The 16,209-nt window shown below is 41.5% G+C and overlaps 1 protein-coding gene across 1 annotated transcript; it reads left to right on the forward strand.

The window, feature by feature from the left end:
* The first annotated feature begins 8,554 nt into the window (after positions 1 to 8,554).
* fam46a (family with sequence similarity 46 member A) lies at positions 8,555 to 10,706 on the forward strand. The gene is made up of 2 exons (XM_022753407.1): positions 8,555 to 9,339; positions 9,827 to 10,706. The coding sequence occupies exons 1-2, from the start codon at positions 8,914 to 8,916 to the stop codon at positions 10,604 to 10,606; spliced, it is 1,206 nt and encodes a 401-aa protein (XP_022609128.1). The 5' UTR covers positions 8,555 to 8,913; the 3' UTR covers positions 10,607 to 10,706.
* Positions 10,707 to 16,209: the final 5,503 nt, after the last annotated feature.

Raw genomic sequence — 16,209 nt, forward strand, 5'->3', positions numbered from 1 at the left:
CAGGAGCACAAAAAACATCTTACAGGCCAAACTCACAGTACCCTGGGAAGACAGGCTACCCATCTCTCACCAGCTGAGGAAATCCAAGAACCAGGGTTTGATCGATGAGGCTCTTGTCAAAGTATGGCATGCATCCACATTCCCCATTTCCCAGTAACATCAGTGTGCGATTTCTTACAGAAGATGAGTTTGGAACCAAAACAACTGAAGAAAGTCACTTGGGAGGTTGCCATGGCAGCTGAGACCAGCTCAAGATGTTTGTTATTGATGAAAGTCTGCAGTTGGAACCCCGCTGCAGGCTGAGGGGCAAAACACTTGAGACCCTGACATCATACCTGCTGAAGATGCAGAAGCTTTCCCAACAATGTGAAAGCTCTGAGCTGCCACCGAGAAACACCATCATCTTAAAAAGCTTCTTGTAGCAAAGCATCTTTAGGGTTTATTTCATCAATTCTTTTTATCCATGTGAACAATTTATCTGTATAAACAATTTCTCCATGACTTTAAGCTATTTTTAACAGTTTATCCTGAGACAGCATGACAGAGCAGTGGAACATAGTTGAGGAAGATGCACTTTTCCTGTGGAGGGATGGTGGAGGATACTGTAGGCTCTGGCCATCGAGCCTTCCTGCCAGGCAGATGGGAAAGTCATAGCGCCATACTTCCAGACAGTGAGGATAACTTCTGGATTAATTTGTTTATGGAGAAAAAGGGGAAGTGCGAGACACTCTGTGGAATACCTCCTACATTCCCAACCTGCTCTGACTGGAGAGTGCCAGAGCAAAAATGATCAAGGTCAAAGCTCCATTTATCCAGCATGATTTCATCCCTCATCAGCCTGCTTGTCATTGTCATCTGTTTCGGTCTAATGATTATAAATGATTCCTTAGTAGTTCTCCGACCTCTTTCATGCTAAGTGTACCAGTCAATTATGCCTGCGAGCAGAATGGAAATATTGCACTTTAAGAGCAACTGAAATATAATTAAAATATTTTTAAAGGTTATATTTTTATAATTATGCTGAAGTTGTATTCAGTTATAGCCTATAGTTGATTTGTGTGGTTCATTACTGGGAACTAGCAAGTTGAAAACTGTTTTGTTATTGAAAGTTTTAGGTCTCTTTTCCATGAAACACTGCAGACTCTTTTTTTCTTCTTGTCTTATACAGGAAAGTTGCATAAGTTGAAGTCATGTCAAGATAAAAATGAGGAAGTTGATGAAAATGATAAGTGACAGTAAAATGAACATGCAACCTCATCTACCCCTTAGTAACCTGCATTGTGTCAGTGAGATTAGTGAATGCAATAAGATGTTTTAATGACCAGCAAAAATTCAATTTTGCAGCCCCTGCAACAGAAATATATACATATATACGGAGAGAAAAAACAACTTATTTGATTTATGTCAATGATTTAATGTTTGTGCTCTCAAATTAATAACAGAACATTAATATGCAGAAATGATTAATTGAAGAGCAGGAATTATTCATTTGAGAGTACAAATGATTATCCACCCAAACAAATCCTGGACTCTCTAGGAACACCAAAGGGAAACCAGAAAGTTTGTTTTTATGCTTCCATAAATAAAGTATACATCATTAGTTTTGAGGAGTTATACTTGAGTCTATCAAAAATTTTCATATAGAAAAAGATTACTTCCAGCTTCTTCCCAAATGTCCAAATATAATCGGTTATTATCATATGTAGAGTATTTCACTTGCATGCTGAAATTTACTATAAAATTAAGTTAATAAATTGCGTAGATTTCGTGTCGGAACTGCAAATACCAGACGAGAGTTTACAAGTGGTTTAATCTGCAAAATTCAAAGACACTCTACAGTGTACATACAATGCTAGGGAAATATAACAATATACAGTATATGCATTAGCCACTTCAACAAATAATAATAATTACAATATAAATATTTGAATTTAAATATAATATTAATCATTTAAGATGTGTTCTGACTGACATTTAATAGGGGATGCAGGTGTTGCAGTGTACAATTTGAACAGTAGGTCATTTAACAGCCGTCACTACAAATGCAGAGCCAGTCATCCATAATATCTTAAGAGTTACTTAAGTTATTCATACTTTTCTTTGGCTTGAATGCTGACCTGGAGCTGAAAGAGCCTTCCAGCCGCTTAGTTTCCCTTCATAGCCTCAGTCAGAGAGGGTCGACTGGCCCTTTCAATCCTATTTAGTGGACATGGAGCCAGTTAGCCCTGGATTACCTGACCTCTTGGCGGCCGTCACTCTGCTGGCAGCTTTACAAAGATCATTAGGGTCTCAGGAAGTGTTACTCTGAGAATGTGGCCAGAACGTGACAGCTGTCCTGCTGTCTTGGCCGTCGTTCATGTGACGTCCAACTTGGCTTTCGTATGTTGTCAGTCTGACAGCTTCAGAACCACGTGTCTCCTGGCAAAGAGTGTGGTCTTGTGACATCTTCAAAGCTTGGTCACAAAGTGCAGAGCCAAGCCAGTGGTCGCACTGACAGTTATTCTGAATGTGTGGGAATGTGACTGTTCTGTTTTTGCAAAGGTTTCTGTTGCTTCTACTGTCATTAGAGCATCTTCTCTCCTGTCTGCACTATTCATTTTAATGTAAGACTGTTGGAAGATTTTATACTTTTTCAGACACCCCTCCCCATTTTAACTTATATTTTATGAAAAATATCTTTGAACACATGGTTCTTTGGGGTTCATGCAACATGTATCATTGTTGGGAATGCAAATTTAGCCAAACCATGGTCCATTTCTGACTGGCTTTCTTTTCCTCCTCTTCGCTTTCTCCTTCTTCATCTTTACCAACTGTCATCTTTTAAAGCTTAATGGAATTGTTCAGCATTTTTGTAAAAAATTCACTTTCTTCATGAGAGGTTTGATCCCATAGCCAGCAACCAGGTGGCTTAGCTTAGCATAAAGATGGGAAAATGCTAAACTGGGTCTATCCAGAGGTAACAGAATTTACCAGCACTTCTTAAAACTCACTAATTTACACTTTGTATTCCCTTTGTTTGATCTGTACAAAAACCGAAGTGTAAAAAGTGTTGGTTTTACAATGAATTGTGGTTTTACAAGGGGCTGTGATTTTACGAGGGATTGTTGGCAACCTTGTGGTGACAGTAAGACTTCAGTAAGTTACTGAGACTGTCCAAGAAATAGTCCTGCATATAACACCTTGTAAAACTACAAATTGCTGTATATGTTACCTCTGGACAGAACCAGGCTAACTATTTCCACCTATTTGCAGCCGTTATGCTAACCCATGCTAACTGGCTGCTGACTACAACTTCATATTTATTGTGTGTACATGAGAGTGGTATCAATCTTTTTGTGTCTCTTAGCAAGAAAGTGAATAACTGTAATACCTCAAAATGTCAAGCTCTTCCTTCTAAGGATAAAGATTGGTGATATATGCTTGTTCCAATAAGGCATCACTTATCCTCCTGTCGTTTGTTTCATCCCCTGTCTCGAACAACTGCTAAGACATGTTGTTACTGTTAATGGACACACCCGCAAAAGATGCAGGGTGCAATTAAGTGTGCAGTTACATTGCTGCAGATGAGAAAACCTCACATAGAAGCCCTCGAGCTAAAGGTGTGGCTGTTTGATGTGGAGTTTTTCCAGCACGCCTTCTGCATGATTTGGACATCCAGGTGGGGGGAGAGGCTGTCATACCATTAAGGTGGATGCAAGTTAGCCAGAGACAGCACATACAGTACCAAGATCACAGCACGTCTGTAGCATCTATTAGTCTTTCAAGTGCTTTAGCAGCAGCACTGAGCTCCTTTACTGTCTCTGGACCTGCAGGCTGTGAGATCACAAAGACCCTATAATGAGGAAGATTAGGTGAGATGGACCCTTCTCTATCTCCCTGTGAAACAGGACTCCTTCTGTAACCTTCAGCATTAATCTGCCAGAATAATTCGAGACCAAACACACCACACACACCATCCATTTGGGATCAAACAGAGCTGAAATAAAGGGCTCCTCTGTGCAGAAGCGACTGCTGCTGTTCCTTCACTCCACAGACCCTGTATAACCCCACGCTACATTTCCTTGTCGACGGAGCGTTTCTCCAGCTTTTGGTCACTGGGGGTCAGAGGCAGTTTGACTGAAAAGGACTGGAAATCCCATTTCTGTCTGTTTGCCTCTGATCTGAGACCAAAACTAACTCCGCCGTCAGCACTGGGAATATCTCCCCGACAGCCGGGACAAACTAATGTGACCATCCTGGAAATCCAGTTATCTCTGTGAGGAGAGGATGAGGGTTGCGGAGGAGTGATCGCTAGTTATGTCATCGCTCACACTTTTTTTTTTCAAGCAACTTCGCCTCAGAAACTGCTCACCCACATGTGAGACCGTCATCACGCTGCAGAGCTTCTGAGGTCAAGTGCTTCTGATTGAACGTGACACCCAGTTATTCCATCTTCTTTACTTCACGAGGGCGCACTAGCAGCAGAAAAAAAGGAGTTCCCCTTCTGTTGTCGGTTAAAAAGTGAAATGTCTTTTGTTTAACACTGCATTTAAATCTCTCGCTGTCATCACAAAAGACTCAGCGCACATGTCAAGAGAGCTTTTTTTTGTGCGTTACATGCATCGTTTCATCACTCAACAGTCCTCATTGGCTCGTTCTCCCATTTTGGCACAACATAGCAAGTGGCTCTGTTCTCTGGTGGTTACGTTTTTCTTATTGCCCATAAAGTGGCATTCTACCAATAGGCTCATTTGTTTTTGATGGCTTGAATCAACACACATCGTTTTTTAGGCTGAAGTCAGTGATAAATGATATGTGGCAGTCATATCCAATTTGTCGCAAGGTTGCAGGAAGTCAGTGTTTCCTCAACAATGTCATTCTTGTAAAGAATAACAGGAAACAACACATCACTAAAATTCTCTGGCATTGTTGTTGTTGCTCTGGTCATCGTTGACCCTGTTACAAAAGGCTGAGGCCACGCGACTGGTGAAATGGTGAAAGGACAATGTGAGGACAACTCCATTGTCATGTAAAGTCTCATCGTGAAATAAAAATTGACTTTTGAAAGCAGTATTTTGAAATGAAAAAAAAAATCTATAATTATATAAAAACGAATAACAACTCATAATAAGGGTTTAAACCTGGAATTAAAAAAATGTTTTTGTGGTCACTTGGGAAACAAGTTTTGAAAGCGCAACACTGACATGTCATTGTTCAAAAATGAACTTTAGCAAACAGTTGCCTAATTACAGCAGATGCAGAGCAATGTTAGCATTCATTTGGAGTCGTGTTTGTGTCCACCTGATAAGTCCAATACCCACTCTCCTTTTAGCTCCGTTTTATGGTCTCCACCAACTCCTTTAGCCACTAAGTGCTCCACTGTGTTCACCAGTTGGTCACTATTGTGTCAGTGTGCATTCAACAGACAATGTACAGTGGACTTTTAGAGCTTTTTTCGCTGACAGCTGCTGCCTCCTGCAACCAAAAACAACACTATGAAAGCAGTGGAAAACTGTAAAGTTGCAGCCAAACAGCAAAAAAATTATCTGAAACTCACTATAAGGCTCCGTAAAACTGAGGAGAGTTTCAGATTCAGGTCATAGTTCTCCAAAAGTTCAACACTAGAACATTGTTTTCACATTTACACATGATACATTACTATTATCAATTATAGCCACTTTAAGTTTTCATAAGAACATTATTATTATTATATTATTATTAATATATGTGTTTTAGGGATACTGTTTTAAGTTTGGTTGGTGTTTAGATGCATTTGATATTAATTTTTCCAGTAAAATGATGAGTTATCCTTTATATCTGTGCAAGTTTTTTTTCGAAGGTCTAATGCCATCAGGAATAAAAGTTCAAAAATCACGGCTGTTGACATAAGATGCAGGATCATGTTCAGTGAGCAACGCCACAAGAGAGGGTTTGAGGTCCACCCCAGCAGATTGTCCTGACCTGAAGGAAAAAGCTCAAAGGCAGCAGGGATATTACTCTTCATGGTAGATAAATCCAAATCACGCAGTCAGATAAATGGCACTGGAAAGCAAAACAGGTCTATCTTTTTCCTTTTACGTTTTATTGTGCTGAACTGTCCAGAAAATGTTTCATGGATCCCTGAGGCAAGTCTGTGTGACTGTAAACCATAAATTTATGAGGAACAGAAGAAGAAGTCGTCTCTTCCACATACATGTACATTGAGCCTCTAGAGCAGGAAAACTGTGCTCTGTTCAGTTTTTTTTTTTTTACTAACACCAACCAATTGGATGTGGAAAAACATTAATATCACCAGAGGGAAAAGGTGTGTATTGTTTCTGAATTCTTGCTTCTTTTTAATTTTCTGACAGCATAATCTCATTCATGTTTTTCAGTAACCACCAGCCAATGAATCATCTGCTTCACAGTGAGAAATGAGATGCCAGGCAGTATTTACACAAAACAACTCAACAGGAGGGCTCTGTCTTGGAAGCAGGATACTGTACTGTAGTATATGTGTGTGTACCTGCAGTTAGTCTCTGTCAGTGGCTTTGATTTAGCATTGCAGAGAGTGGTTGACCTGAGGGACTCTGTCCAATCCATAGCAACCATCTCTCCACACCTGGGAAACACATCGGGCGAGGCTGCTCTCGCTCCATTGTAACCGACTAATAGTTCCATGTACATTTCCAGATGTGGTATTCAATTTCAGAGATCAACCTGTCTGACACACGCCAAAGCTAAGTATGAAAACAAAACAAAAGTTATATTTTTAAAAGTGAACTGAAGGGCCAATCTTTCAAACTATTCACTGCTTATTTTTTTAAACAGTTTCTTCTTTCTAAACTCTTAATTTGTAATTTCTTATTTAAGGAGGTTATTTTACCACTATATTCACTGTAGAAGCTAAACCATGTGACTGTAAACTTCAATATGACGGACTGTGTGTGTCCCGTCTCGCTGAGGCAGTGACACTGTGCAGAGGCAGAGCTCCTGTGTGGGTCTCAGAGTTAAGGCAAGTGCAATAGAGTAAATGGGATAATCAGGGTTTACAGATCTGGGTGGCTGCAGTGACGCAGGGCTTTACGCTGCTTAATGGTGTCAGTGACACCTGCCCCACTCTGCCATAGCCTCTGCGTGTACCTGACCCCTCTGGCCTGCTTTCGTCTGACCCCTGACCCCCCTATGCCCCGCGACAAGCTGCCTAGACAAGGAACTGTCTTGTGCTTGGAAATCTTATTATCATCACATTTGATATTTCTGAATAGGATTCCTTGTGAAAAACTGATCCCATATACTGTAGATTAATAAGGATCCTGCAGTTTTTCAAAGTTTACAATTTACTTAATTAGTGATTTAATGTATATGTTAAGTTGTGTGCAGGTGTTTCTACAGTTTAGAGGGCAAACTTATTTTCAACACAGGTCATCTGAAGCTGAGGGTAACCTATCAGTGAGAGGCTGCTGACCCCGACCGGAAGGCGTTAGCAGTCCGGGTGTAACAGACTTAGGAGATTTCAGAGAAAATATTTCCTGTCTGCTTTAAACAGCACAAGCCCCAGCTCCTAGAGCACTACTGGAGTTGGTACAAGTTGAATGTATATTATAGTGCTTTAATGTGGCGCTTTAAAGGTAATAGTCCCTGAAAACCACTGTATTAGTTCATTTCAGGACCTAAATCGGCCCACAGAGGGCGACATGGCAACGTGAAGTGAGCTGAAGAGCTCATCAGTTAAAGTTTACAGATTGGAAAATACTTTTATATTTATTTATATTTATATTTTTTTCTTTTTTGTGTCTCTATATTTTATTTTTTGTTATAGAGGGGTGATTACAACCACAGGAAATATGTTGGCACTTGAATGAATTTATGTGCACCAAATAGGCTAGGATTTTGAGTAATATTATTTATTGTTATATTTAAACTTCAGGGTCTTCAGATTAAAAGCACTGTACAAAAAAAATAAAAATAAAATTAAAAAAAATATATATATACACATATACATATCATGGAGGTGTAGCTGGTACATTGAGTCTTAGAGTGTGATCATGTTGAGCAGGTTTTCGGTGAGCAGCAGACTGTCAGAGGGGGCGGGGTTGAAGCACAGCTGACATCTTCAGACCACCGACCTGACTTGCAGAAGGATAGTGCGGGTCAAGTGGGCAGGTAACGGTTAACTTCTCCGCAAGTGAAAGAAATACGTTAAACTACACAGAGCTAGGAAACGCAGGCAGGATTTCCTGAGCTCAAACAAGTTGCATTAACTGGGATTATTACTTGGCAGCGGGAGGAAAGAAATTAAAAAATATGTAGGAGCTGCGCGTATAAATCCACAAGATTCCTGTGAGGGGCAGATCGTCGGAGGGAGGATTGAACCAAAGTGCGACTTGAGGAGCAGCTTATTCATGCAAATTCATAAAATCATAGGCGTGCCTTTGGGCGATGGAGTCACAGCCGGAAAAACAAACCCCCTCCTGGATCATCAGCGACCTTCAAAGACTGTGATGCGCAGCGCTCGGACGCATTGACAGCGGCACCGGGGCAAATGTTTTAAAAGCTCAGAGAAAAGAGAAGAGAAAGTTAGGGCTCGTTTTTCTGCACGCTCGTGTTGACTGGCTGCACTTCTTCCTCAAAACAACCACCAGCTCGACAGCTGCGCCACTGGACCTCCAACCACAGGCTTTACTGAGCGAACTGTAACGCACTGCCGCGACTATCACTGTTTGCCTTGGTTATTTCATAGTTGTTGTTTTTTTTTACATTTATATATATATTTGTTTACAGTCAATACAGGCGATTTCAGATACTGCGATTCCTCATGCGGATGTAGTGGCCGCCCTACTTTATTGAATTTGTGCGTAAAGACGCCACCACTGATTTGTTCCTTTTTTTTTGAGAAAAAACGATTTAATTTTTAATTTTATTTAAATCGCGGTGGACTTTTCTCGCAGCACCATGTCAGAAGAGGACAGTAGCTCCACCACCAGCTATATGTCTGACACAGAAGGCAGCAACGTTAGCGTCCTCAACTGGGAGCAAGTGCAGCGGCTGGACGCCATCCTGACGGAGACCATCCCGATTCACGGCCGCGGAAACTTCCCCACTCTGGAGATGCAGCCGCGGCAGATCGTCAAAGTGGTGCGCAGTCGGATGGAGGAGAAACAGATCCACGTCCGGGACGTTCGGTTAAACGGCTCTGCAGCCAGCCACATCCTGCACGGGGACAGCGGACTGGGCTATAAGGACCTTGACCTCATATTTTGCGCAGATATGAAAGGTGAAAGTGATTTCCAGACTGTGAAGGACATAGTTTTGGACTGTCTCCTGGATTTTTTACCGGACTGTGTGAATAAAGAGAAAATAACCCCGTTAACGTTAAAGGTACATCCACCCCCAACTTTGTGCTTTTTTTCTGCTTCAGTTGTTAACTTTTAGATATGTGATAACATTTAATTGCATTTGTGCCAATTCGCCTTAATGACCATTATGTGTAGCTCAATGTGCAATTAGATTAGTTTAGTGATAGTAAAAAGTTGGTTTTCTGTAGTTAAGAGGATTGAGTTAACCCAATTTGAAGGGATCCTGAGCTCAGCCACCTAGATACCATATCCAAGTACATTCTATGCTCTTTACTATTGGGGTCAATAGTATTAATAACACAATATATATATATATATATATATATATATATATAGATATAGAAAAATGGTCATTAGATATAAAACCTAGTTGCATAATGAAAAATTAAGCATAAATGTGCAAATTAATTATTGTACCTTTAAGGCTGTCTACTTAACGTTTATGCTCTCTCTCTCTGTCCCTCTCTCTCTCCCCCTCCGCTTCATATTTATGCCTCAAACACACATAGGAGGCCTATGTGCAGAAGATGGTGAAGGTGTGTAATGACTCAGACCGCTGGAGCCTCATCTCCCTCTCCAACAACCGGGGGAAGAATGTGGAGCTGAAGTTTGTGGACTCTCTCCGGCGGCAGTTTGAGTTCAGTGTGGACTCCTTTCAGATCAAACTGGACTCCCTGCTGCTGTTCTACGAGTGCTCAGAGAACCCCATGGCCGAGACCTTCCACCCTACCATCATGGGAGAGAGCGTATATGGGGACTTCGGCGAGGCCCTGGACCACCTACGTCACAAGATCATCTGCACCCGCAACCCGGAGGAGATCCGAGGCGGGGGCCTGCTGAAGTACTGTCACCTGCTGGTGAGGGGTTTCCGTGCTGCCTCTGAGTCAGAGATGAAGTCCCTGCAGCGCTACATGTGCTCACGGTTCTTCATTGACTTCCCTGACATCGGTGAGCAGCAGCGCAAGCTGGAGTCATACCTTCAAAACCACTTTGTGGGCCTGGAGGACCGCAAGTACGACTACCTGATGACCCTCCACGGGGTGGTCAACGAGAGTACGGTGTGTCTGATGGGACACGAGAGGCGGCAGACCTTAGGGCTGATAGCCATGCTGGCAGTGCGAGTGCTTGCCGAGCAGAACGTCATTCCCAACGTGGCTAATGTTACATGTTACTACCAACCTGCTCCTTATGTGGCAGATGGCAACTTCAGTAACTACTACATAGCACAGGTACAGCCGGTGTTTGCTTGCCAGCAGCCTGCGTACTCCACCTGGCTTCCCTGTAACTGAGACAGCCCTGAGGAGAGGAGGAGGGAGAGAGTGTGATTTGTTTAAACAGGATCAAGCAGCATATTCGCTGCCTCAAACCTGCCCAGTGTTTGACAGCTGACAGAAAAAGGAGTCATCTTTTTAATGTTTTGCATCAAAGCTTGTGTTTTTGTTCATACGTTGAGTATGAATGCTAAATAAAGAACAGTTGGCTTTCGATTCAAGTACGTATTTCAATGTGAATATCTCACATTTCTTGAAACACAGACATCACCTGATCCTACCCAGGCCAATTAGGTCTGGAAAGGACTAATTTGGGTAGCTCGGAAGTAATGGCTAAATGCAAATATGTGACAGCCTTTAATGAAAGCAGCAGAACTGTCATCGAGACTGATTGGATCTGTCGAGAACTGATTAGCCGGCAGGTTCCATCAGCAAAGCAAACGGCTGCATCAGTGTCCTGAAGTTGACAGCTACTCCAGCCCAGCTTTCAGGGGTATCTTTCTCAGTGCCCACACACACACACACACACACACACACACACACACACACACACACACACACACACACACACACACACACACACATATGCTCTGGGTGAAATCAGAGGTGTGTGCAGGGCTCCAAAACGAGCACCCAGACTCTGCTCAGATCAGCTGAGGTGAGATGCTGTTAAATTAGTTTGGATAACAAACTGGTATCTCTGCCTTGCATTTGGATATAATTATGGTTGTTTACAGACCAAAGATTTTTTTTGATTGTTTCTAACATTAAAACCCAATTTTGGTGGGGGGAAAAAAATTTAACAAAATATGAAGCTATGTCTATTTGTATATGTGAATATATGTGTGTTTATAAGTGCCTATTGCCTCTCGGCGGGCAGAGAAATCAGTGAGCAGGCCAAATGACTTTTGTGAATTAACCCCACTCTATTTATAGTCAGGCACACAAGACAATAGCACCCCAGAGGCTTGTGAATGTATACGTGAAATCATGCGCAGTCAGTGTTTGTGTTACGTTTGGATGCAAAAAAATAAAAAATAAAAAATAAAAAAAAGCACCATGCAGTAAAGTAGCAGTCAAATGTGCGATTGAGGGGTTGTTGCAAGATTCACATTTCTCGTGTGGATATTTGGAAACTCCAGATTTTATCTTATCTCTGAGTGATGCAAACATGTCCCCAACTTAATACTGGTATTGTTCAGCTGTTTTGACAAGAGGTTGGTCAAGCATTTTCAGATCATCAGCAACAAAAGAAAACTTACACACACGCACGCACGCGCGCGCACACACACACACACACACACACACACACACACACACACACAGTATTTCCTGTATATTTTGTACAGTGGTGCTTCTTTTTTTTCTCATCTGAGAAAAAAACAACAACATAAAAACAAGTTGACAAAATGATAGATAAGAGACAGAGAGAGGAAGGACTGCCGTCTGACAGAGAGCTGGTGTGTGTGTGTTCCTATGCTTCCTCCTGCAGTTGAAGGATATTTGCCGAGACACCTCAGATGATGAGACACTATTTGCTGTAGCACCCTGGCAGGGAATTCCTCAGCTGCTGCTGAAGAGCTTGAGTTTAGCTGGGGTTGGGTCTGCAGACGCTCTGTTCAGGGTTCAGAAAAATGTTGTGCCAAACATTTTGGTGGCCCCGCTGATAGCCCTAAAGTTTAATGAGCCATTTGTTGATGTAGACAAAGCTGCCGCGCTATAGAAAACGAGAGAGAGAGAGACAGGAGAGTGGAAAAAAAAAATGAGAAAAAGGGGAATGCAGTGGTTAAAAGGCAGGAGGGAAAGTGAGTCAGTCTGGAGAGATGGGTGCAGCTGGTGATGGGGTTTATCTCTCTAGGGCTACCATGCTTTACTGTACAAACTGTTTCTGTTAAGATCTCGATTACAACTTAATGGACAGTGCTGCAGCTTTTCCCTTTTTTTCAGGGAGACCAAAATATTCAGTTATCAGCATTTGCTCTCTGTTTTAATAATCTGATTGTTGTTTAAAAAGGGTGAAAACTGAATAAAATTGAATGCATTCACACCAGCTTCAAGCAACTTTAGGTTGCAACTTATTTGTCATTTGTAATGTTGCTTTAATGATGCCCATTGATGGTTATTATGCTTCAATCCACATCCGTTTTAAAGAACTGTATATATATGATTACATGCCTCAGCTTTGCCAACACTCTATCTTTGCAAACTATCCTGTAGCCTTTTCCTTAATGGCAAAAATGCTGATTTTAAGCATAAAGACGTGGGTTAGGCCCCACAACCAGCATCGACTCAACTCTGTGACACAAGGAGAAATTCTCTCGCTGAAAAAGCATTTCTCTCTCGCCCTCTGTCTGGCGATCCATACCTGCTCTGTTCAGTCGTTTCTCCTTTTCAATGACTGTCCACGTCGACGGTATCATTTGGATTGTGCAGGCAATGTATTGTCACTTGATACTCAGTGAAGTCCTAACAGCTGACTAGCTAGCTAGCTCCAGTCTGCCTGTCAGTTAGTGATTGTGCCTGTCAGTTAGAGATTGTGGGTTACTGCATTGTCTTGTATGAGTTGTCTCAAATATCTGTTTCTGTTCATGCAGTCTTTTACAAATCACACTTTGAAAAAGAAAAGAAAAAGATCTTTGTCTTGTATGTATATTTTTTATGATTGTTATTTTTATAAATGTATCAGACACTGCAGTTGTTGCAGTGCTTTTGAATCTGTGATTGGGCTTCAAAGGATATGTTCTCAATAGCTTTTTTGCTATATTATGTTATGTGTCCAATGGGTCAAAAGGTTAAAGATGTTTTCATCAATAAAATATCTGAAAACCAGATTTGCAATGTCTGTCGTTATTCATCCGAGCCTAAATCAAGTTTACTGCGCAGCTTTCCTCCAGACACAAACCCTCTGCCAAACATGAGAAATTGCTCATTTGTCTTTTAACTTCAGATTTCTTCTTTCAAAGGAGAATCAGAGAGTCTCTTTGCACTGACGTAAGCCATTCAGTGGCTTTCACATGGGTTCCCCGCTCACTCGCTCAGAGAGGCAAATCCCTGCCATGGCCTGCCGGGCCCATCAGGCCCAGCCAGAAACCCGTCCAGAACTGGCCCGCTGCTGCCAGAAAGAGCTGTTGTTGAATGTGAGGGGATTTGCATCCACCCAAAAAAGAGACTTTAACGCTTTTGTACAATGAATATCTTTGCCTGCTCATCAAATTCTCTCTGTCAACAGCCCCCACCACCCCCACCACCCCCCACCCCATACACAGACAGCAATGCAGTAATCATCAGTGCTAAGGCCTGCACAGACCAGAGTCCAACTGTCTCATGGTTGTCAGGCTGAAATAAAACTCACCACAACAAAGCTGACTGTCACACAGGTCACATGATGAAGTTGTCCTAGATACACAGGGATATGGAGAAGGAAAACACTGAATGAGTCAGAGATCCCCTGCATGACACAGTGCTATAAATGACAGAGATGATAAGAACATTATCACTTTCACTTAAGCGCATTTACGACTCATTAATCTGAGGGAATGATTGACAGGTTGAGGCTGAACGGTAATGCTCATACAGACACACATACACAATCAGCAGTTTTATTTTGGCATTTTTTATTCCTGACATCAAATGGCCTAAACTTAAATGGTGGGTTGGGCCTTTTAAAACAATAGTTGCACATGTGGACATTTAAAGAGTGTGAATTTTGTATAAGAAATACTCAGTTGGATTTAGTCAAATGCAGTGGCTATCCTCTGCATTTGACTAACTTGCACTGCCGAGGCCCCATATGATTTTCAGCTGAACTATGGAATGTGTTTTTGCACAGAACAAGAACGGTGGATTTTAATCCCCATGACTTACATTGAAATCACTTTAGAAAGGGATCTAGTTTTGGCTGGTATGAACAGGAGCAGCAACTGTAGCAACCAACACCACCTTCAGTGTCCATATGGGTATAAGAGTACTGTCACATTATTACAACACAGGTATGTGAAATTAAAATCTTTACTATCTTATAATGTTTTAGGTGAGAGAATGTTCTCACCCATGTAACCTTAGTTATTGTACACATGTGGGTTGTTCTGATTATAAGTTTACCATATTAATTTGTGCTGTATATTAAGTGGTGCAACATTATTATATTAATTAATATTACTTCATTGAGTCTATCATATAATGTTGTGTGATCGAGGTTCCATCCCTGGTAGCACTGAGCATTAATAATGTTATGTACCATATTGGATTGTGACAGCTTTATGGAAACCCTTACTCCATCAGACCTGCTTTTATTCAGCCTCAGGGTGGGTTCATATTTTTTAATTATCTGATACAACTTTTAGCTTTAAAGCTGCAACAACCAATGTTTTTGTATTAAGGATGGATTAAATAACTACGTTTAATGTAAAGGGTGAAGCTCGTAGTGACAAATTTTTATCTGACTGTTCCCCTCAGCTGTAAAAACAGTTTTAGCTTCTTTCAGCTAATTGTTTTGGTTTTAGGACCTGCAACTTCAATGTTTTGCTTCACTCTCACAGCTCTCATGTAGACAACTGTTTGCAAAATACACTTTACGCTACCTTTGGACAGACAAAGTTCAAAATTAGCTGGTGAACATAGGAAAGCAGCTACAAAACCAGGTATTTCCTTCAGGTAGAGACTGATACAGACTTAGAAAGGGAGTAAATACTGGATTTACATTCACTAGGTGGCTAAAAACATCTTTCCAAATGAATGCAAATGTTGTGTTGTATGTGTAAATTGGCAACATAGGCTAGCACGTTCTCCATTTCACTTTTATAACGTAATAATATGTCAGTTTTGCATGTACAGCTTGTTGCCCTGTTCCCAAGTGGTGGGTGTAAATGCCAGAATGGGTACTTCTCTTTAGCATCCATCTGGAACAATGATGCAGTATTTAGTACAGCAGTATTCAGGGCAACTCTTTGGCATTTGTCTCAGTCTTAATTTCAAGCATGACTTTACTTTATCCCTTCTTAAGAACCCTTCTCATTTTGGGTTTACTCTAAAGAAGCCATTTTTGATGTAACAACGGCGCCAAAGGGCCTAAATCTCTGCTCCTTAATTTGAGATGCAGCATCAGACGACATAGCCCTCTTAATTTAAGGGAGCTTTCATTTTAAAGTTTAAAGTGTGATTTGTGAAAGACTCCTACTGCAGCAGCTAGCTGGGAGAAGCCGATAGCTAAAGCCAAAGCCGGAGTGAATCCACATAGTATTTGCTAGTGAATGTCTTTATAATTACCTGTTTACCTTTGAATAAAAGATTAGATGGTTGTCATTCATCCTCCAGTTCCTCATCCCTCCGGCTTGTCTGAGCACTCAGCTGCTCTCTAATGGCTTTTCCACAGCAAGGATTGGAGAGTGGCCGGCTTCATGGGATTTCTCTCCTTTTTTCCTTCCCTGTTGCTGTGGAGAATTTTTTCCAGATGAAAGTTTTTATGGAATAAGCGAGGACCATTTGGAGAGTGACTTGACCACGATCGGTCCAGTTCAGACTCCAGTCCAGAATGGTGAGGAAAGGCTACCAAGGCCAAGCTAACGTACTGCTTCAGTTAACAATGTGGCTTGGTCTGAAATCTCAATAATAAGAGTTCAACA

The sequence above is a fragment of the Seriola dumerili genome, unplaced genomic scaffold (genome assembly GCF_002260705.1).
Source record: "Seriola dumerili isolate Sdu_G_001 unplaced genomic scaffold, Sdu_1.0 BDQW01000191.1, whole genome shotgun sequence".
Taxonomy (NCBI): Eukaryota; Metazoa; Chordata; class Actinopteri; order Carangiformes; family Carangidae; genus Seriola; species Seriola dumerili.